Here is a 22426-nt window from a genome sequence, read left to right on the forward strand (position 1 = left end):
GTCCGGCAGCCACTCTCCAGGGGCGCCCCAGCGTCTTAAGGCAGCCACTGTAGGTAATGAATTAGTGCCTCTCCTGTGCCTCTCCAGGGGTCCTGGCCGGGTACTAGCCAGCCTTGCTCAGCAAAGGATGGTGAGAAAATTAAACTCCACAAAACTGAGTTCGGGGACTACTTCCTCAGCTCACCCCAGCACCGCAGGCGCACTCTGCAAGTCCACTCCTGCTGGACTCCCAGGGCACCCCCAAATCTCCTTTAAAGACCTCAAAGCTTGAGTCCAAGCTCCAGCACCAGCTAGCAAATCACCTTGGCCCTTTGAGAACCCAGAGTTCTCGTTGCTTTCACCAGTGGTTTCCCCTGTTGCCAGGCCCCCTGAACATTTTAAGAGGCTTATTTACGTATATATGGAAAAGTGCTGTTCGACACACGCCCAAAGGCAACTCAATGGAGAAAAGATAATCTTTTCAACGAATGATGCTGAACAATTAGATATTTATATGTAAAAACAAACAAAAACTTCCATCATACGTATACCATATAAAGAAATTAACCCAAAATGGATTGTGGACGGGGGCATCTGGGTGGTTAAGCCTCTGCCTTTGGCTCAGGTCATGATCCTGGGGTCCTAGAATCGAGCCGTGAATCAGGCTCCCTGACCAGCGGGGAGTCTGCTTCTCTCTCTCCCTCTGTACTCCCACCTCACACGTGCTTTCTCTCTGTCCTTCTCTCTCAAATAAGCAAAATCTTTATTAAAAATTTTTTTTTTAAGATTTTGTTTATTTATTCATGACAGACAGTGAGAGAGAGAGAGAGGCAGAGACACAGGCAGAGGGAAAAGCAGGTTCCACACAAGGAGCCCGATGTGGGATTTGATCCTGGGACTCGGCCATCACACCCTGAGCCAAAGGCAGAGACACTCAACTGCTGAGCCACCCAGGCGTCCCTAAAAAAATTTTTTTAAACCAGAATACATAAAGAACTCTCAAACTCAATATTGACATACAACCCAATTAATGACTTCAATAACTTCAAAGGACATATATAAGTAGCAAATAAACATATAAAGATTATTAAGATATTAATAAGTTGCAAATTAAAACCCACTGGGAGATCCCTCATCATCCCTACCAGAATGGAGACAAACAAAAAGACAACACCCAGTGTCGGAGATGTGAAGGAACTAAAAGTCTCATACACTGCTGGTGGGGACATAAAATTGTATGACCACTTTGGAAAACAGCTGGTAGTTTCTTAAAAAGTTAAATATACACGGACCATATAATCTGGTATTCCATTCCTAGATATTCATTTACCAAGCAAACAGAAAACACATGATCATACAAAGACTTGTACACAAATGCTCCCGGTAGCCCTATCTGTAAACACCCAAAAGCTGGAAACCCAGAATTTTATCAATACACAGATAAACAAACAGCGTTACATTCATGTAATGGAATACTACTCAGCAGTAGAACTGATACAGTACTCACGAGGACTCTAAAAATAATTACGCTAAAGGAAGCCAAACAAAAGAGGCCATACTGCAGGATTCCATTCATGTAAAATTTTAGAAAATAAAAACCTACCAATACTGTTGGAAAGCAGATTATGGTTTCCTGGGGGTGGAGGAAGGACGTAAAGGAGCCTATGGAAACTTAATCGTAGTTCGTGATTCATGTTTATTATCTTGATCATGGTGATGGGCTCACACGTCAGAACTTATCAAATGCTACTCTTTAAATATCGTGCCATTCACTGTATTTCAGTCCTAACTTAATAAGACAGCTTAGTAAAGCTGTTTTTGACAGATGTTAAACTTGACCCAAAAACTTATTGGAAGGTGTTTTTGAGGCTTTAATTAAGAAGAGCTGGGATCCCTGGGTGGCGCAGCGGTTTAGCGCCTGCCTTTGGCCCGGGGCGTGATCCTAGAGACCCGGGATTGAATCCCACGTTGGGCTCCCGGTGCATGGAGCCTGCTTCTCCCTCTGCCTATGTCTCTGCTTCTCTCTCTCTGTGTGTGTGACTATCATAAATAAATAAAAATTAAAAAAAAAAAAAAAAAAAAAAAGAAGAGCTAACTGGTGAGCAGCGGTGGTGCAGGGGAACGACCACACAGGGCTGAAGCACAAAGTGTTTGCTTTCACGGACAGGTGTGTGTGCCAGGCAACTGCAAAATTGATAAAGAACAAAGTGCATCCTTTGGAGGTTTCCACACCCAGGGAAAAATGTGGTTGGAAAAACGGTGGCCAAGGCTAGTGCTTCTGAAACCCTAATATACCTATGAATCTCAACTGGAATCTTGCTACAATGCAGATTCTGGTCCCTAGGCCTGCATTTCTTTCTTCTTCTTTTTTTAATTTTATTAATTTTTTTAGCAATCTGAACAACCAACACGGGGCTCGAAGTCCCGACCCTGAGATCAACAGTTGCATGCACTTCTGATTGAGCAGGCAGGCGTCCCTGGGCCTGCCTTTCTAAAGAGCTCTCTGGCGCTGTGGGTCCTCTCTGAGTAGCCAAGGCCTGGAAGACAGTGTCTGCTCTCACTCTGTCTCATCCAGGCAGATTCAATGTCATGTCTAAGTCTTCGGGGAACTAATGCCAGCACAAAACAGTACGTGACGTGTTTTTCTCTTGTGGCCTAAAAAGGGTAGGGAGAAGAGACAGTCCCAAGAGACTAGATTTATAATGGCAGGTGAGCAAGACAGTGGTGCCAAGGTCCATCTTGGAAGGCCTGCCTTTCTAAAGAGCTCCCCTCTATACGCAGGTCTAGATGAAAACAGAGACCGAGGCCACATAAACATGTAGGACTTTGATCTCTCTCAACCACCCACATGTTGTATTTCACTTTGTATTTTAAATTAATGAACTACTTCCTGGTCCCTCATTTTTTTTTCCCCCAGTCTTTTAGATAATGGAATAATCTGACTCATGCAGAGACAGGCTGATTTTTCTCCTGCCTCTCTGTTGATAACAACCATGCAAAAAAGAAAAGCTACTTTACTCTGTAAGAACCTGAAGATAGAGGAATTTTAATTATGCCATGGAGCTGGCCAATACTTTCCTTAGGGTTTGTTTGTATAAGCAAATGAGGGTTCAGAGGCACCTGGCCCTCCTACATCCCTCCTCCTCCTCAAGAACAGAGGACCAGGGGCCTGCTGGGGGCAGGGGGGGCGGGTCGTGAGAAGCCTACCCCCGTGAATGGCCTGCCCTGCCACCAGAGACTCTCCCACCTGGGGTCTCCTCACCCCACTGCCTGCAACTTCATCACACTGTGTGACTGCTGACGTGATGGGAGCAGGCCATTCCCAAGCCCTTCCCCACCCAGCACCTCGCGAAGTGCCTGGGACACAGAATTGCTCAGGCACGTTTGTCAGCCACATGCACGGATGGCTAAAGCAGGCCAAGGTGTTCTATCATTCTCACATCTAAGAAAAGGGAGCTGTTCGGATAGGCCACGAGCCTTATGAAGAACACGTCTGTAGAGAGGCATAAAAGTGTGGGTGAGATCTCAGCTCCGGAGGTCCTCCGTGACCTGGGCCAAATCAAATGATTTTTTTGTGCCTCGGCTTCTAGACACTCAGGCGTAAAGGACAGGAGGTCTCCCGGGGTAGTTATGAAGACGCAATGAGATCAAGTACGGAAAGCCCTGTCTGAATCAGAGTAAGTGCTTAATAAATATTCACTGTTAAAATATAATTATTACTAAGCAATGCTACTCCTGAGCCAGAGCAGAGGTAACACACAGGGCCTTTTATTAAACTAGTTGTAAAGAAAAAAAAAATAAATAAAAATAAACTAGTTGTAAAGATTACCCTCAACCAGTACACAAAAGGACTTGCCTACCAATACAAGGCATCAGGGTAAGTCACTCATAGAAGGCACTTCTCGGGGATCTGTTTGCCCCAAAGGCTGGGGGGAGGGGACGAGTACTGGACACTGAATGAAGGTGGGGTTTTAAGCTCTTTACATATCTTTTGTCCTGCCTTTCTGGCAGAAGACAGAGGATTATGAAGGGAGGAAGACACACACACACACCAGAAATCTGGAGAAAGGGAGGGATGGAGATAAAAATCTTTACCCCAAACACAGTATGTCTGGAACGATGGATGGATCGTGACCCATTTGTTGGTTCATAACCAGGAGAAAAAAGAAAGAAGGAAAAAGGCAGGGAGGAGGAGAAAAAAAAAAAAAAAAGAACAGAATTGAAAAATACCAGGGTGCATGGCATATAGTAAGAAAACGAGGGAAAGTTCTATTTTGTTTCTGTGTATTTACGTACAAACCCACGTATGTGAGCTGTATTCCTCTATCAGAATCTGTGACTGTGGGGTCACAAAAGCAGGGCCCTGATAGTTCAAAGTGCCTTGCTTGCTAATTCCCGTAGGCCATAAATTAAATGTGAGCAACTTAGTCACCATTAAGTTCAATTACACCAAAGTAATTTTGGAAGTCCTGTGGCTCATGAGATTACCATGAGGTTTTACCAATATAGAGGAATTTGAGTTTCTAATGGCAATCGCTAAAAAAAATCATAAATACATTATGAGTCGTTTTAGAAAAAGGGTCTTTGCTTTACAAGTGATCCCACTAATACATTTAAAATGAGATTCTGGGGACACCCGAATCTGGGCTCAGCGGTTGAGCACCTGCCTTCAGCTCAGGGCGTGATTCCAGGATCTGGGATCGAGTCCCACATCAGGCTCCTTGTGGGAAGCCTGCTTCTCCCTCTGCCTGTGTCTCTGCCTCTCTCTCTCTCTGTGTCTCTCATGAATAAATAAATAAAATCTTTAAAAATATGTGAATAAATAAAATAAGATTCTGTCAGAGGTCACCAGAAACATCCAATGCAGCAAAAGTGCCACATTCTAGACAGAGGTCTGCCCCAATTAATATCCAGTAAGGAGAATAAGTACAGGGAAAATTTTCTGGGTGAATGGTCGGAATGCCAATAACAAAGAGAAGTCACCGCTCTCCCCCACGTTCCTACAGCGGGCAGAAGGCCAAAGTGTATCAGAACTGGAAATCCCCTCTAAAACTCTCACTGTTCAGGATCATTAATAAAAATATTTCAGTTTCTACTAAGCATGTTAGAAACACTGCCATCAACTAGAAACATTGTTGGCTAACTTGCTTGAATAAAATATTAAGTTAGAGTCCCAGTAGAGGGCAACATTCCTCACTCCCAGAGACCTTAGATACACAATTCCACACAAAACACAACGGAAGCACCAAAGAGAAGGTTCTTAGATATCCCGACGCTGGTGTCCTGTCAACTCAGTGTTCCAATTAATTCCGCAAACGCTGCCAAGGCGACAACGGGCTGGCTGCATTTGCTGCTGATGATAAAATCTCTGCTCAGCTGTCTAGGAGTATCAAGAAATCTTTAAATCTGTGCTACTTGGCACTGGGTGTCTGGCTGACACCATTCCCAATTCTCCGAGGCTCATCTTCCAGCCATATGGGAACTCTGCAGCAGAGCTCAGGCTCTGCGGTGCCAGCATCTCTCCTGGGTTGGGCCAGGGCATTTCATTCTACTGCTAGCACCCACCCTCAGGCTCAAGAGGCGATGATGCCCAAATTCCCTCTGCTGGGGAATATGGACAAAAAGAGAGCTTGTTGGGCTCCAAGTGAGGGTAAAGAGGCCACTTAGGGGAGATTCCATGCGTCCCTGCCCAGCTACATCCCAGGGACTGGGTCACCAGGGAGACGCTCCAAGCATTAAACATCTTGCCTCGTGACTCCAAATCCAAGCAGTCACTGAATTCAGCTCGACAAATGAGGAGTGGCTAAATGGTGCCCAGAGAGTCGGCAAACTGGAACACCAAGAAAGCAGCACGTCTTCCAGAGAGTACGCAGTAGAGAATTCATGTGGCATCAAGGCCAACCCAGTGAATGGGCTCCTGGGACGGGTGTGGGGGGGTGGCATACCTCTGCCCCTCCCCCCCAGCTCCCACATGAATGAATAATCAAGGCAGAGGTGGTGCTTACCTTTTTCACTTTCAAGAGAATTTTTCTCTTTACCATTACCATCATCAAACGACCAGACACAGTTAGCACTAAGGCCTGGAAAGCTCTCTACCTGCCAGAGCCAGGAAACAAATAGTACGAAGTGCCCAACATCTGGCAGGCACTGTGCAAGGCTCCGGGGACACGGAGGACAAGCCAGACAGTCCCTGACCTCATGGCATTTACCCTGTGGGTCATCCTTATACTGTTAACAGATGAAGAAATTGCCCTGATGCCTGAAGAAATACAAATCTGGGAGATAAAGCAATTACAGTGGAGAAGAGACAGGCCAGGAGTGGAGCAAACCGTCAGGCCAGGACGCCTTCAGAGACTTCTCCCCACATCTTACAAACACCGCGCAGCCCTGGGGGCCACCAGCACGGGTGGAACTGCCCAGTCTGAAACCAAGCAGGCTTGCGAGAACTAACTTTCCTGAGCCTCGAGAAAATGGGAATGGCACAGCACCTCTCTGCTGCGGTTGTTACAGAAATTATTTTGAATCTCCAGCTGGTAGCAGAGCCACTGACGCTTAGGAGGTATTCGGTATGTTTGCACTGAATGAGTGAGATGACATTTCCATTCTCCAGTTGGAAAAACAAAACACAGTGACACTCTAGCATTAAAAACAAACAAAGAAATGAAAAACCCCAGGAGAACAAAGCTAACTCCTGCCTGGCGTGCAGCTCTTGACGATTGCCCCTACTTCCGTGAACAAAAAGATGATTACCAATAAAAATGTTGGCTACTCACCTCCCACATCTGCTGTATTTGGCCATGAAGCCTTTTCCAGTGGAGGTGCCAAGTAAGTCTTTATACAGCCTTTTGTTCGGTTTTTTGAGGGAGGTTTTAGGTTTCTTCGAAGTATTGTGCTAAACGTCACTCTCAACAAGTCGTCAGCACTGACAGGAATCTGAATATGATGTACCTTTGGCATCAAGGTGACCACTCAAATCCTACCCTCCACCCTTCATCCTCTTCCCTTTTCCTCGGGCTCGGGGGAGAAGATGGAAGGTGGTCTATGTCCTGATGTGGCTGGGGTTCGGAATCAAGGGCGCCAAGCCTGGGGTGTCCTAAGGGGTGTCAGATGGTCTCCCTTGGCAATTCCATGCCATTTTGGTTCTGGTAAGTGTGGAGGGAGGCAGGTGAATGCTGACACAAGGGGGAGGGGGAGGCTGGAGATGGGGACTGCGAGGCCGTTCTGAAGGCTGAGCTGGGGCAGGCCCTGTGCTGGGCTCCCTCACACACAAGAAACCAATGTGAGGTAACTATGGACTCTTCGTACAGGCTGGACCAGAGGAGGTGGGGCTCGCCTCCCCAGGCGCAGGGAGTGAGTGATCCCAATCACTCCTGATACTTCGCACCAGGAACAAGGCTGCCCCACTGGATCCTGGCACTTTAATATCTATGCCTGACTTGTCGCATCTGTCTGGTAGAGCTATTACTTCTCTCATCACTGGTTTGTCTTTTGGATTAAACAAGGAATGGTGCCATTTGTCAAGAAGGCACTCGGTCACTGGTCATAAACTTCTCTTCCACTTTTTTGGGTTAGCGCTTGTTTCAGCCTCCTGGATCCTCTTGTTTCACTCGGGTAAAAAAGCCACATATGTTGCCCCCAACCACCACCTGCATCCTGCCACCTTATATGTAAGAAGGATCAGAGAAGATTCGGGGGGAGAAGGACCAAGGGCTATTCACTGTGAATTAGAACTAGTGCCATTTTGAAAAATCAACATATACTAGAATTTCATAAAACTGATGGGATTGTTCTAAAATCCCAAGGGTTGGGATCCCTGGGTGGCGCAGCGGTTTGGCGCCTGCCTTTGGCCCAGGGCGCGATCCCGGAAACCCGGGATCGAATCCCACATCGGGTTCCCGGTGCATGGAGCCTGCTTCTCCCTCTGCCTGTGTCTCTGCCTCTCTCTCTCTCTCTCTGTGTGACTATCATAAATAAATAAAAATTTAAAAAATAAATAAATAAATAAATAAATAAAATAAAATAAAATAAAATCCCAAGGGTTCTGAGGCTATTGATTTACTGACACATCAACTCACACAGACTTTTAAAAGGAAATACTGCCTTGAATTCACATGACACCTTTCTACAAGGACCTCAAGAATTTCAAAAGGTTTATACTTACATATATTCTTTTTGCAGAACAGGAAGGAGTGCGTGGATATCTACTTTACCTTATGTATAGTAAGGAGAATAAACAAAACTAGTGAAACCCTCAAAATAAAATCCAGACTTAACATGTCTTTTCCAATCTAAAATCTAACAGGTTAGAACTGCCTGCTATATCCAATCTACTGAAAAGTAAACATAAATGCCCAACTAGAATATGTAAATTGGACGAGTAATACTAGAAATATTCAAATACAGTTTGGTTCCCTTTTCTCCAAACGTGTCAGAGTTCCAGGATGATGCCTGAAGTCCCAGCTGAAGCTTGCTGCCTCACCAAACTGAGAGGCCTCTGAAACCTTCCCATCGTTTATACGATGCTCAGGGAAATCCCTCCACCGTGAACCTCAATTGGGTTCCAGCCCGATGCTTCACATACTGAAGGAGTCAACTAAAATACATTATCAGAAGAAGCTTCTCCTTCCCTCTCTACCCCCAAGAATGCGAGGACACTCCGTCCTCTGTGATGCCATTCCAACAAAACCATACTGAAGGAGAGGATAAAAAGGGGCTCCACTGTGCAAGGAGACAATGGGACCACCTCAGATGGTCCACAGAGGCCACACTCCAGCCTCTACACGGTCAGAATCCCTTCCTGGGGTGCTTGTTGTTTCTTACTGTGGTGGACTTTTATAAAAATGACAAGAGCTGGGCAGCCTGGGTGGCTCAGCGGTTTAGCGCCGCCTTCAGTCCAGGGTGTGATCCTGGAGACCCAGGATCGAGTCCCACATCGGGCTCCCTGTATGGAGCCTGCTTCTCCCTCTGTGTCTCTGCCTCTCTCTCTCTCTGTCTCTCATGAATAAATAAATAAAATCTTAAAAAAAAAAAAAAATGACAAGAGCTGCCCTAGCCTTATGTGAGAGCCTCTTTGCAATGTGAGTTTGTTGTTCCTACCGTCGTGGGTGGGGGGAGCCTGTTCTTAGGCCCTCTGTGTCCAGGCTGGCCCACGGGACTTGCTCTGACCAGTGGGACATCAGCACACGTAGTGATGCAAGCAGAGGTGTGAAGAGCATCTGTGCTCCGGAGCCTGGCCTCTCTTGCTCTTAGAACTCTTGCATGGTACGTGAACAAGCCTGGACTAGCCTCAGGGGACCCGGGGGATGGAGAACATGCAGGAAGGGAAGCTGCAGCAGGCCGAGCAGAGACCCCAGACACGACAGTGGGGCCATTCCAGATCGCCCAGCCCCAGCTGTGTCAGGCCAAATCAGGAACTATCAGCCGACCCACAGAACTACAAATATAAGCATAGCTATTTTAAGCTGCCAAGATTTGGGGTGGTTTGAGACATTGGCAAAAGTGAACCAATACACTCAACTTTGTGTTCCATTTCTTGAACTCTGGCTTTACTTGCAAACTTGAAGGAGTCTATAGAATTGGTCCTAAGTAGAAATGTAATGTGACACACAGAAAAAGACGTTTTCAGGAGTTTCTTTAGGAACCTAACCTAGTGCTTCTCAAACTAACTCAACACTTGCAGGATAACCTTGAGGCATCGAACCCATAGAAAGACTACAGAGGGCACTAGGTTTATGTATATGGACAGTCGGTGCGGCACTGCTTGCAGTAACACGGGAGTGGGAGACATCTATGTAGCAATTGTTAGGAGAAAGGATAATCAATTATCCTGTAATAAGGACTCCTGGGTGGCTCAGCAGTTGAGTGTCTGCCTTCGGCCCAGAGCATAATCCTGGAGTCCTGGGATCGAGTCCCACATCGGGCTCCCTGCATGGAGCCTGCTTCTCCCTCTGCCTGTGTCTCTGCCTCTCTCTCTGTGTGTCTCTCATGAATAAATAAATAAAATATTTAAATAAATTAATAAATAAATAAATCATGCTGTAATATAAAACATAAGAAAAAATGGTTACTTGTTTCTCTTTTTTCTTTTAAAGGTTTTATTTGAGAGAGATGAGTGAGAGAAAGAGAGCACACGAGCTGCTGGCGGCGGGGAGAGGCGGGGGTGGAGCTGAGCAGGAGCCCAACATAGGGCTCGATCCCAGGACCCTGAGATCATGACCTGAGCCGAAGGCAGACATCTAACCCACTGAACGACCCAGGTGCCCTGGTTACATGTTTTTCAAACAAGCTATTCTACTAACCATCTTAGAGCTCTCATTCTACCAGTATGCATCTCACTCTGCCATCAGAAGTCTGAGATTTCATCTGCAATCATCACTCACTGCACTGAAACCTGCTGTCCACACATAAAACTGTCCCCAGAGTCACAAGTCACACAGCAAGTGGCTGGTGTGGGCAGCCAGAGTCAAGGGTGGGATATCCACAATTAATTTACTTAAAATGCTCATATAGTTATAAAAAATTTCAACTTTTTTTTCCTAGGTGGGCATTACTGATTTTTTAAAATGTACTGTTGGAATATGAGTCATGGTTGTTTTGTTTTGTTTTTATTTTATTTATTTATTTAATTTATTTATTCGTAAGAGATACAGAGAGAGAGGCAGAGACACAGGCAGAGGGAGAAGCAGGCTCTATGCAGGAAGCCCGATGTGGGATTCGATCCCGGGACTGCAGGATCACGACCTGAGCCCAAAGCAGATGCTCAACCACTGAGCCACCCAGGCGTCCCTGAATCATGGTTGTAAGTGAAAACAACCAAAATGTCTTATCAACTGATGAACAGATGAACAAAATGTGGCATATTTATGATGGAGTATTATTTGGCCATAAAAAAGAAGTGAAGAATTCATCCAGATGATCCTTGAAAATGTTATGCTGAACCTTGAAAATGTTATGCTAAGTGAAAGACATAAAAGGCCACATATTCTATGATTCCGTTTGTATGGAACGTCCAGAATAGACAAATCCAGAGGGACAACGTAGACTAGTACTCGCCAGGGACTGAAGGAGAGGAATGGGGAGCGACTGCTACTGGGTACAGGGGTTCTCTGCAGGGTGATGAAAATATTCTTAAACATTATTATAGTAATAGTTGTAAAACTCTGTGAATATACACAAAAAAACCCACTGAATTGCACAACTTAAATTAGTGAATTGCATCGTATGTGAGTTATATCTTAATAATTCAATAATTGAGGGGGTGGCACCCAGGTGGTGCAGTCAGTTGAGGGTCCAACTTCTGGTTTTGGCTCAGGCTGTGATCCTGGGGTTATGAGACTGAGCCGGACATCAGGCTCTGGAGTCTGGGAATCCCTCTTCCTCTGCGCCTCTCCAATCCTGCTCACTCACTCTCTCAAATAAATAAATAAAATAGATCTTTAAGGGGGGGAAAGAAAAGCTGTTTGGGGAAAAAAAACCTCAAATAAATAAAGGTATCACTCAATGATCCATAATATAGAATGTAGGCTGATGCTCATTATAATATAAACATGCATATTTAAATCCTGGTGAGAATCTTAATCTCATTTTGCTTATTATAGCAAATGATAGTTTTACTTATTGAAGACTCACTCACTAAATCTCTAAAATCCATGTACTTCCAATTTATTTGGATTTGCCCTAGCATCTAATAGTTTCTTGGGTTTTTTTTTTAAGATTTTATTTATTTTTTCATGAGAGACACAGAGAAAGAAAAGCAGAGACCCAGGCAGAGGGAAAAACAGGCTCCTTGCAGGGAGCCCAATGTGGGACTCAATCCCGGGACTCTAAGATCACACCCTGACCCAAAGGCAGACACTCAACCGCTGAGACACCCAGGTGTCCCTAATAGTTTTAATTCTTTAAAACAAACCAGTAACAACCCAAAGAGTGCCAGGCTGATGCTCCATGGTGTTCTGGCTAATGAAAATGAGATTGAAAATGTGGGCTCTCTTGGACAGTCAGACAGCAGTTGAATTCCTCTCTGGGTCTCTCAAAGAGCCTGTCAATCTATGTTGGAGAGCTTGGGAAAATGTCCTTCTAAGAGTTTAAGGTGTAGACTACTGGTCCATGGGGAGGTGCAGAGGTGAAGCATCCTAGGCCAGAACCCCGATACCCCAAGGCTGCCTCTCTCTCCTTGGTCTTAACTGTTCTTGTTTCCCACCTGGACTGCTGGTTGCTAGAGGGGGTCACCATGTCCAGTTCTGTTGTCTTTCTCTCTCTTAGAATTTAGCCAAGTTCAGGGTGGTACAGTGTCCAACTTCCGGTTTCAGCTCAGGCTCATGAGATCGGGACCTGCATGAGGCTCCATGCTCAGCTTAGGATTCTCTCTCCCCTTTCCTCTATCCTTCCTGCTCGTGCATGCAAGCGCACATGCTCTCTCTCTCAAATAAATAAATCGTTTTCTTTTTTAAAAAAGAAATTTAGTCAAGTTCAATGTAACCAGCAGGTGATGAGAAAAATAAAGTAAATTCATACATAAAAGTATAGGCTAGGGAGTAACAGGTATGTTACAAAAGAATTCTGCTGGGCAGCCCGGGTGGCTCAGCGGTTTAGCACCGCCTTCAGTCCGGGGCGTGATCCTGGAGACCTGGGGCTCCATGCATGCAGCCTGCTTCTTCCTCTGCCTGTGTCTCTGCCTCTCTCTCTCTCTCTCTGTTTCTCATGAATAAATAAATAAAATCTTTAAAGAAAAAAAAAAGAATTCTGTTTACAAAAAGATTCACTGAACAAGTTCTCCTAATATAAAAGATGGGCTTGATTCAGGAAAAGACCTCCCAACCCTCAACTTTTCCAGGAATCTGTGTACAGTGTGTACTGTGTAAAATGCAGTAGGCCTTTCTTAACAGTCCTTCCTAGCAAGTGGAGCAAAGCAAAACAAAGAACTCAAAAGCAGGTTGCACTGTGCAGACTCCCCTAGTCCCATAATGAATCCAGACATATATAAGAATTCTAGCTAGAAAAGACACCTTCTAGAAATTTAAGCCAAGGATGGGACAGCTGAAATGAAAGCTTTCTCGTGCCCAAGGGTTTAGCAGTCGCCTAGATGCCCACAAGTAGAGAGAGAGAGAGAGAGAGCGCATCTGAGGGTCAGAGCCCAAGCAAACGGCGGAAGGGGCTGGGCCCTCACCTCGGGAATCAGCCGCCGCCTCTTCACGCTGGGGACAGAGTCAGGCTGGCCATCGCCACCCGGCTGCTTTCGCTTGCTGGAATCCTGGAGGGCAGTGAAGACGCTGTCCAGAGGGTGCTTCTCGGAAGACCTGGAACTCACTGAGCAGTCCAGGGCAGCATCTTCGGCCTCTGTCTCCACTTTCACAGTGTTATTTTTTAGAACTGTGGCAGAGAAGAAATAGGGCTCAGTGGGAAAGACCACTGGGCCGCTCGGAGATTAGCAGGGTTCCCGGAGCGGGGGGTACTTGCGGGCTGCCCTGTGACACTATCACTCAGAAAATAGAGTCTAGTCACATTACAACTGCACTTTCCAACCTAGCGATGTTTATCTGACCGTGTTAGTGCTAGACAGTAAAACGACCCTGCAAGAACTTTTTGGTCAAAACTGGTTTTAAGGTCTTTTTTGGGGGAAAGACAGGAGATGGAGAGAAAGAAACAAATACTATCTTTTAAATGATACTTTAAAAAAAGTAACTCTGGAAAGATACATAAGACATTTACAGCAGGTAAGTACGGGCAGAGGGGGATGGGAAGCAAGCGTGAGAAGAGGCTTTCTATTGATTTTTCACTCCGTAACTTTTTATATTTTTTAACCATATCGTGTATGACCTAATAAAAAATATTAAATTAAAATTACTTTTTAAAAAGAAGCTTTTTTTTTTACCTTCTTCTACATCTTCACTGAATTCAGTTGAGTTCATCTTCTATTCCACTAAATGAAAAGACAAAGACAAAGTCTTGATTTATTGCTTGATTTATTTCTTAATTTTCCATACCCATAAGAAATTCCCTTCCCCTCCCAACCCTGGCTCTGGGTAATGGAAGGTTAAGCTGATACTGTTCCCTCACATCATGGAAAACTGCATCCTCTCAGTGTTTGCCTGCAGTCGCTCAGAAGCAGCCAGGCCTCCCGAACACCCTCTGGGGGGACTTCTCGAAACTTCACGCAGAACGCGTCTTAAAGCATCAACAGAGTCACTTTCAGACCGAGGGGGGAACGTTATTTGAGAAAATCAAGTCTTACAAAAGACCCAAGTTCGGGTGATCTCCTGTGGGTCCCTGCTTTCTAAATTCCAGCCACAGAATGAAAAGGCTGGCTGAGGATGTAGGCCGAGGCTCCTCTGGACACGAGCGGGTCATGAGACTCCAGGTGTTCCAGAAAGACCCACGCCGCCCCAGATGGCAGCCAACAGTCACATGGCTACTGAGGATTGGAAGTGTGGCCAGCCCAAATGAAGATGTGCTGGAAGTATAAAAGTACACTCTGGATTTCAAAGATGTAGCAGAACAAACAAAAAAAAGTAAGATAATCTTTTTTTATGCTGATTATATGTTGAAACAATGTCAGATTTATTGGGCTAAATAAAACTTTATTATTAAAATTAATTTCACCTTTTCTTGTAATGTAGCTACTGGTGATTTTAAAATTACGTAAGTGGCTTACATTCTATTTTTATTGGATGGTACTGGTCTAGCCCTTCCTTCCAAAGCAACAAGAAGAGTCAGTGTGGGTTTTTAAAACTCTCGAGCTCCACATAATCTGGTCCAAACCCTTCTTCTTACCGATGAGGGAATGAGAGAGGAAAGGGGCAGGGGCGCCACAAGAGAGCGAGGGGCACTGTAGGGGCTCCAGGGTCCAGTGCAGAGGCAGCCCTGACTCTCACTCCCACTGCCCCAGACAGAATGGAACGGACACCATGATCACAAGTGGCATTAAGTCTCTGAGATTCCCCATATTACATAACAGCATCCATAAATAGTATAAGGAGTAAATGAGGTAGTGACGTTGGAAAACACGGACAGCCGGCACTATTGCCATTGAGTTGCGGTTCCCACGACTGATTAAGCTGCCTACAGATACTAAGTTCCCATTTTGCTTAAGCATCAGAGGAGAGCAGGACTAAGAAGTATCTTTTAAGAAATTTCTAGAAGGAAGAGGGATGCTATCTACAAAGTCCAGTAAACTATTTACCAAATACCCAAAAGATGGTGTGCGGTCCCTTGTTCTAGATGGATCAATGAGGGGGTGGGGTGCAAGAGACAGTGACCGAGTCTAGGTGATCTATGCACGCAATAACAACTTCAAAATTCACTAACAGCAACACACATATAGTGCTTATGATGCGACGTGCTATCCTCAGAGTGTCACAATGACTTTATAACAGGCATCGCTACAGGACTAATTTTCGGAGGCACAAGAAAATATAAGATTTATTTGAAAGTGCGATTACACTGAAAATAATTCCTGTTTACCAAATTATCTGCTATCTGAAAAACGTAACACACAAGATGATGTTGAGAGAAAACAGTAAGTCAGATTCAAAGGTCTGAGAGCTATTTTACCAACAGTGAATCTTAGCAAATACAATTTCCATTAAATTCAAGGAAAAAAACTTGACATCTTCCCCCAGGGCAGGGGTGGGGTATGAGGGGGGGGGCACTGGCAGGTAGGCAAAGTGTAGTCTGCAGACAGGAAGGTGGCCAATGCCAGGGAGAAGTTCAAGTGTCCGGACCCGCAGCCCAGACAGGAGGCTTCCCAAGGGAATGCACTTAGGGCCTCGCCTGCCTGCCAACCGCCCTTGGAAACCCTGCCACACGGCCCAGAACCCACTCCCTGAAATCAAGAGCAGAGGGGAGACGCAGCAGAGCAGACGGGCAGGACCGAGTGCGGCTTCTCAGACAGGGTTCGGCGTACAAAACAAATTACTCTCTGGGGAGAAGTGGTGGGAAAGGGAGGAGAAGGCGGACGGCTTATGTGGGGGAAAGAAAGGGTCAAGGTGAAAGAAACCACAAAGACTCAGCTAAGCAGACAGCATTAAAAGGACAAGCAAATCCTGGAGGAACACAGGTGTCGATGAAAAAACCACAGCACAAGAACCTCAGTGCTGAGCAAGGCCAGCCTGGCCATCTAGTATTTTATCTACCCCACTGCGCTTTCCCAGCGAGCAGCATGGAGCTGGGGCTGGGCTGGGGCTGCGGGGGTGGCAGGAAGGGTATTCTCCAACCCACACCACGCAACACAGCACTTGCCTTCTGACCGTCCCATGTCAGAAACTGGGGAAGGAAGAGCACACATCTGAGCCACCCGTGGGTGCGCAGAAAGCCAGAAGGGGAGCTGGCAAGGCTCCCAGTGGCCAGCTTCCTGGGCAATCAAGACACCCAGAGGGTAACTGCTTTGGGGCCGGAGTCACCTTAGACCAGTGAGCGATGCTAGGTTAGCCCAGAGGTAACCCAGACCACACAGCACGGGGACCCCTTCCCACCCAGCCAGCAAAAGCAGCCCAGCTCCTCGGCAAGCTGGGGAACCTCCCACTGGCTAAGCCTGAAGAACTCACAACGCATCTGATCGTGCGGCGGGGACAGGAGCGAGGGTCCTCGGTGACATCAGCTGCCCACAAACCGTGAGCCAGACGCATCGGCCACTTCATGGACGCTGCCCTCTCACCCAGAGCTATTTTAATCCCAATTTTACCAATAGAGAAACCAAGGACATACCCCTTAAATACAGACAATGCTTATGTGTCAACTATACCCCAATGAAAACAGAAAAAGTTATTTTTATTTTTATTTATTTTTTTTTTAATTTTTTGTTTATTTATTTATGATAGTCACACAGAGAGAGAGAGAGAGAGAGAGAGGCAGAGACACAGGCAGAGGGAGAAGCAGGCTCCATGCACAGGGAGCCCGATGTGGGATTCGATCCCAGGTCTCCAGGATCGTGCCCTGGACCAAAGACAGGCGCCAAAACGCTGCGCCACCCAGGGATCCCAGAAAAAGTTATTTTTAAATTATCATTTTGGGGGCCCCTGGGTGGCTCAGTGGTTGAGCATCTGCCTTGGGCTCAGGTCGTGACCTCAGGGTCCTGGAATTGGGTCCCGCGTGGGACCCGCGGGGAGCCTGCTTCTCCCTCTGCCTGTGTCTCTGCCTCTCTCATGAATAAGGAAAATCTTAATAAAAAATAAAATATCATTTTGATTATGAAAATATACTATTCGAATACCGAAGGGGCAGAGGGGACACAAGGCAGGTGACTTGTCCAGTGTCACCAAGCTGCTAAGTGGCAGGAGGAGGGTTCAAAAAGAGTCTATGTGCATCTCCACTCAGCCACCTGCAGTGGAAATCACGAATCCTCCTCCTTCTGTTAAGGGTCTTCTGATGAGGGATCCCTGGGGGGCTCGGCGGTTTGGCGCCTGCCTAGGGCCTGCTCCTGGAGACACCGGATCCAGTCCCATGTCGGGCTCCCTGCAGGGAGCCTGCTTCTCTCCCTCCCTCTCTCTCTCTCTGCCTAGGTCTCTGCCTCTCTGTGTGTCTCTCATTAATAAATAAAATCTTTTTTTCTTTTGTTAAAGGCTCTTCTGATGGGCACCGGCGCCCGTTTCCACCGTGGATCCCTCTGCCCAGCAGCAGCGGAACACCCGGACCTGCCTTCGCTCGCAGGCGGCTACCTGGAAAACCAGCCGGTCCCATGCAGCGCGCAGACTGTACCCCACCGTACAGAAGGGGTGCTCCGGGAGGGGCGTGTGGGTACTTCCCGGCGTCCCCGCGCGGGCACAGTGGCCGTGTTGGCGTCCCGCCGGGTGGACCGGAGAGGGCCGCACACCGCTACCTCCGCACGCGGCCACCTGCCCAGACGATGGTGACAAGGCTGCTCAGGCGGCGTGGACGCCGGGCCTGCCACAGGAGTTCCGTTTCTCCCGTAAGCGCAGGTTACGCAGGAGTCACCAGCCAGCACGGCCACCGGGCCGCTGGGACTGTGACCCGCCCGGCCTGCGGGGCGCTGTCGCCGGCACACCCTCTCCTTTCCAGGATGCTCTTATTTCTCTTACCACGTCTCACAAACTGCGGCCTTAACCTTAACGACGCATCCGCACGGCCCGGAGAGTCAGCTTTCGCCCCCAGTGGGTGGCTGTCCCCTGCCGCGAAAACCCCTGGCCAAACCCAAAGGGACAAGTGTCAGTGGGCCCCGTGCAGCCAGCTGCCACCTGTGGCTAAAATACCACAGGTTCTAAGACGTCCATGACCTCTTGGGGGGGAAACTCTCAAACGGAGCCAGTCTCCAGGGGTTAATTTAATTACTGAAAATGTTCATTTCTTTCTCTTTTTTTTAAACCAAGCAGCCTAGGAAGCCTCAGGCTAAGTGACTGTCATGGGTACAGAAAGGTTTCAATGTTGCACAGCTCGGAAGAGTGTATGTGATTTTATTAAAATGCCTCAGAGCCTCTGCTCTCCTGCCCGGAGCCAGACGGGCAGTGTTCGACTTTGGGGGGGGGGGCATGACCCCGGCAGAGAAGCCTCCCGTTCACAAGAAGCACAAAAAGGGAGGGTAATTCCCCAAACGTTGAGAAATAACAACACACAAAAAAATAATAAATAAATAAATAACAAGACGCTTTAGCCACTGGAATATCAAATTACAAAGGCAAAGTTGCTCAGATTGGCCACTTCGATGCACTACATGGGCAGGGCCTCTGCAGCTCCTGGGGGGGTGGGGGGGGACAAGGGCGTCTGCGAGGACAGGCGGGGGTCTGGGGGGCAACGAGCGGGAACCAGCGCCCCTGGGACAGAACGATTCCAGGAGATGCCACAGAGAAATGCAAACGGGGAGAAGGTTCACGAATTACAGGCCATCGATGCCCATTTGGGGAGCTCACCTTAAGAAGGGAAGACGCTTGAAGTCCTTTTTTTTTCCCCTCCCTCCCTTTGGACTGGAGAACCGAAGGCACCAGAAACAAAATCCCGAAGTACAAAAGGACATGCGGCTTAAAAGCCCACTGTCCCCGGGTCCCCAGGAGCCTCTGGGCAAGCGCGGCCGGTGCTGGGGTGCTGGGGTGCTCGGGGGCGGTCCTGCCGCAGGGGGACGGGTCGGCGCCTGCACCTGGGCCGCAGCCGCAGCCTTGACACCACGGACATTGGACATTTTGAAAATCAGCTTGGTCTTTTCTTTTTTTTTTCTTTTCGGAAAGCCAGTTTACGAGTATATTCAAGACCCTTGGAAGGGTTCCGTGAGATGAGAACGGTTTTTATACCCACTGCGCTCTCGCTGCCCCTTTCCTCTCCCGCGGAGGAGAGCTTTCCAGAGGCTACAGGACATGGTATTTTGCAAAAGACTGACCTCCGAGGCCGACAGGCAAATTCAGCTGTCTTCTATGAGGTCCGATATTCAAGAGAGTTGCCAAGAACGTAAACAGCACAGGGGCGCCTGGCTCGCTCAGTCAGCCGAGCCTGTGACTCTTGATCTTGGGGTTGTGAGTTCAAGTCCCACATCAGGTGTAGAGATGACTTTAAAAATAAATTTTTTTTTTAAGATTTTATCTTTATGAGAGACACAGAGAGAGAGAGAGAGAGAGAGGCAGAGACACAGAGGGAGAAGCAGCCTCCATGCAGGGAGCCCGACATGGGACTCGATCTTGGGTCTCCAGGATCACACCTTGGGCTGAAGGCAAGTGCTAAACCGCTGAGCCACCCGGGCTGCCCAAAATAAAATCTTTAAAAAAAAAAAAAAAAAAGAACATAAACAATACCAATCTTTTCACTAAGATTTTTTCTTTGGAGGGGAAGAATAGTTACCTTTCATTAAAATATTAATGTTACCTTTCATAAATTAATAAGTTACCTTTCATAAAATATTAATCCATTAAAATAATATTTTATTATTGACACTACCTTTTAATATTATGGTTGTTTTTAAATGACTTTTTAAAAGATTTTATTTATTCATGAGACACACACAGAGAGAGAGAGAGGCAGAGACATAGGCAGAAGAAGCAGGCTCCCTGCAGGGAGCCCGATGTGGGACTAGATCCCAGAACTCCAGGATGACGCCCTGGGCCAAAGGAAGGCGCTCAACTGCTGAGCCACCCAGGGGTCCCTGTTTTTAAATGATTTAACAAATATTTAAACACTTCTCCATTTTAATTTCTTTAAAAAAAATTTTTTTAAAGACTTTCATTTATTCCTTTACTTAGAGAGAGAGAGAGAAAGCATGCAAGCAGGGGGGAGACACAGATGGAGAGAATCCTAAGCAGACTCTGCACTAAGCACGGAGCCCGACATGGGGCTCAATGCCACGACCCCGAGATCACGACCTGAGCGAAAACCATGACCCGGATGCCCAACCGACTGAGCCACCCAGGCGCCCCTCCATTTTACTTCCAGCACAGTAAATATTGACAGATATAACCCATATAAGCCAAGGCTCTTGGGGTCTTCAGTGATTTTTTTCAGCATATAAAGAGATGCTGGAACTGGAAGGTTTAGGATCCTGTTCCTTCTTTTTCCACTTAATGTATCATGGAAACTCCTCTATCACTGTTTTTTCTAGTTTGAACTAGAAACTTTGAACTAGTTTCTAGAAACTAGAAACTGCTTCCCCCCGGAAGCAGACTGGGTGACAAGGACCCAGAGTGAGTAGCTTCTCTGGGAGGGGACGGTGAGGGCCACGGTAGTGTGCTTCCGTGGGGAAGGAGCGCCCCGTGTACAGGTAGGACTGAGGGCACTAGAGGGGCGGCCCCCTGTGCCCATCGGGGCCAGCTCCCGGGGTGCAGGCGCACTATGCCATTCTCTGGGACCCCTCTCCCCACTGCCCTGCACGCTCAGAGGAGAATCCATACTTTACACTGTGTAGAAGATGCCGCGTGGAAAGAACTTTACAGTAAACTAACTTCTCTAACAATCCTATGAGGTAGGGACTCCTGTTGGTCTCATTTTACACGTTTGGAAACTGAGGCACGCTTTTAGAGACAAAAAGGACCTTGGAGACGATCTCGTTTCCCACGTCTGGGATCCCAGGCTCAGGAAGGCTGGGAACATGCTCAAGCCTCCCTGCCCGGGGCTCTGGGGAGCACACCCCCCACTGTGTGCCAGGGGGGGCACTGTCCTCTGCAGGGGACGACGGACCACACAACTTCTTTACAGGGACTGATCGCAAGCAATCCAAGTAGAGACAGAGGGCCTGGATAAGGAAGACGGGACTCTGGGAACCTCTGTCAGAGGGGAGGATGGGTCAACACTGTAAGATAAAAGTAACAGGAAGGAAAGAGCACTCAGAACCCCAAGGTTCGGAGATATTACATTAGGGTTTCCATAACAACCATAACTCACTCAAATCTAGTAAACACGGGCCGCCTGCCACAGCTGCGCAGCCCACCAATGCTCACCGTTTTGCAACCTGGATACAAATAATTTCCAGCTCTGACATATACTTACCAGACTTTTCTCTTTTGCAGGGTGGGTAGAGGAGAGAAATAACATTAAAGCAAATTCTAGGGGGAGAAAGAATCTACTTTGAAAATAACTTTGTAAGGGACGCCTGGGTGGCTCCGCCGCCGTTGAGCATCTGCCTTTGGCCCAGGGCGTGACCCCAGGGTCCCGGGGTCGAGCCCCACCTCCGGCTCCCGCATGGAGCCTGCTTCTCCCTCTGCCTGTGTCTCTGCCTGTCTCTCTGTGTCTCTCATGAATAGGTGAATAAAATCTTTAAAAAAAAGAAAAGAAAAACTTTGTCAATGTTTAGCTGGGCAAATCTTGATCTTTCTCATCACCTTCTGCTTATAAGGGCCTATACCCAAATCCTTCTGTCACCTGCGGAGCCTCAGGCACTTGGAAGTTCTGATGTGCAGCGGCCACACTGAGGAAGGCAGAGGATCTCAGGCCAAGCGCAGGCAGGAATGAGTGTTAGCCTGAGGGTGGAAATCCTGGTGCAGAAGCCCTCCACAGCCATCAGCTGTTATTATTTACTGATAAACACAAAAGTTGCAGAGAAAGTGGGAGAGACAACAAACTGAATGTGACCTGGAATGAGATTCCCCACAGATCACCATTGTTATTTCCATTATACAAAGTTAGGAAGTCAACTTCCACACATTTTCTCAACACACGAATTCGACACCTCAATTGACAGAAGAGCTGAGCATTAAATTATGTGTAAAGATTCAAAATCAATTGTTCATTACAGGGCCAACCCAGTCAATAATAACATACTTCAAAGTTCGCTGGGGATATGTCAACTGCGTAATTAAAAACTGCCATAAAGCAGCTGGAAGGAAATATGCCAAAATGTTAATCACCTCCAATTAGGAGATTATGGATGATTTTTTTTCGTAAGATTTCCTTCTATTTTCCAAATGTTCTACAGTGGGCATCCAGTTCTTTGAAAATGAAAAAGAAACTTTCAAAAATGAAAAAATAAGAAGTATTACAATATGAAAACAGCACAGGCCCAGGCTATATTCTAACTTAGGCCTAC

At 47.0% G+C, this 22426-nt stretch overlaps 1 protein-coding gene across 2 annotated transcripts in view; it reads right to left on the minus strand.

Moving 5' to 3' along the window:
- Nucleotides 1-22426, minus strand: part of BEND3 (BEN domain containing 3) — a 36036-nt gene that overhangs the window by 6444 nt on the left and 7166 nt on the right. The window contains exons 2-3 of one of the 2 annotated variants that reach the window (XM_038554858.1): nt 13850-13897; nt 13145-13347 (exon numbers count right to left, since the gene is read on the minus strand). In XM_038554858.1, the coding sequence (XP_038410786.1) occupies nt 13145-13347; nt 13850-13886 (240 nt within the window). In that variant the 5' untranslated portion in view covers nt 13887-13897. Of the gene's footprint in view, nt 1-6752; nt 7188-13144; nt 13348-13849; nt 13898-22426 lie in introns of those variants that run through there. The other variant, XM_038554859.1, reaches the window with a different exon arrangement.

Source organism: Canis lupus, chromosome 12, assembly GCF_011100685.1.
Source record: "Canis lupus familiaris isolate Mischka breed German Shepherd chromosome 12, alternate assembly UU_Cfam_GSD_1.0, whole genome shotgun sequence".
NCBI classification, from domain to species: Eukaryota; Metazoa; Chordata; class Mammalia; order Carnivora; family Canidae; genus Canis; species Canis lupus.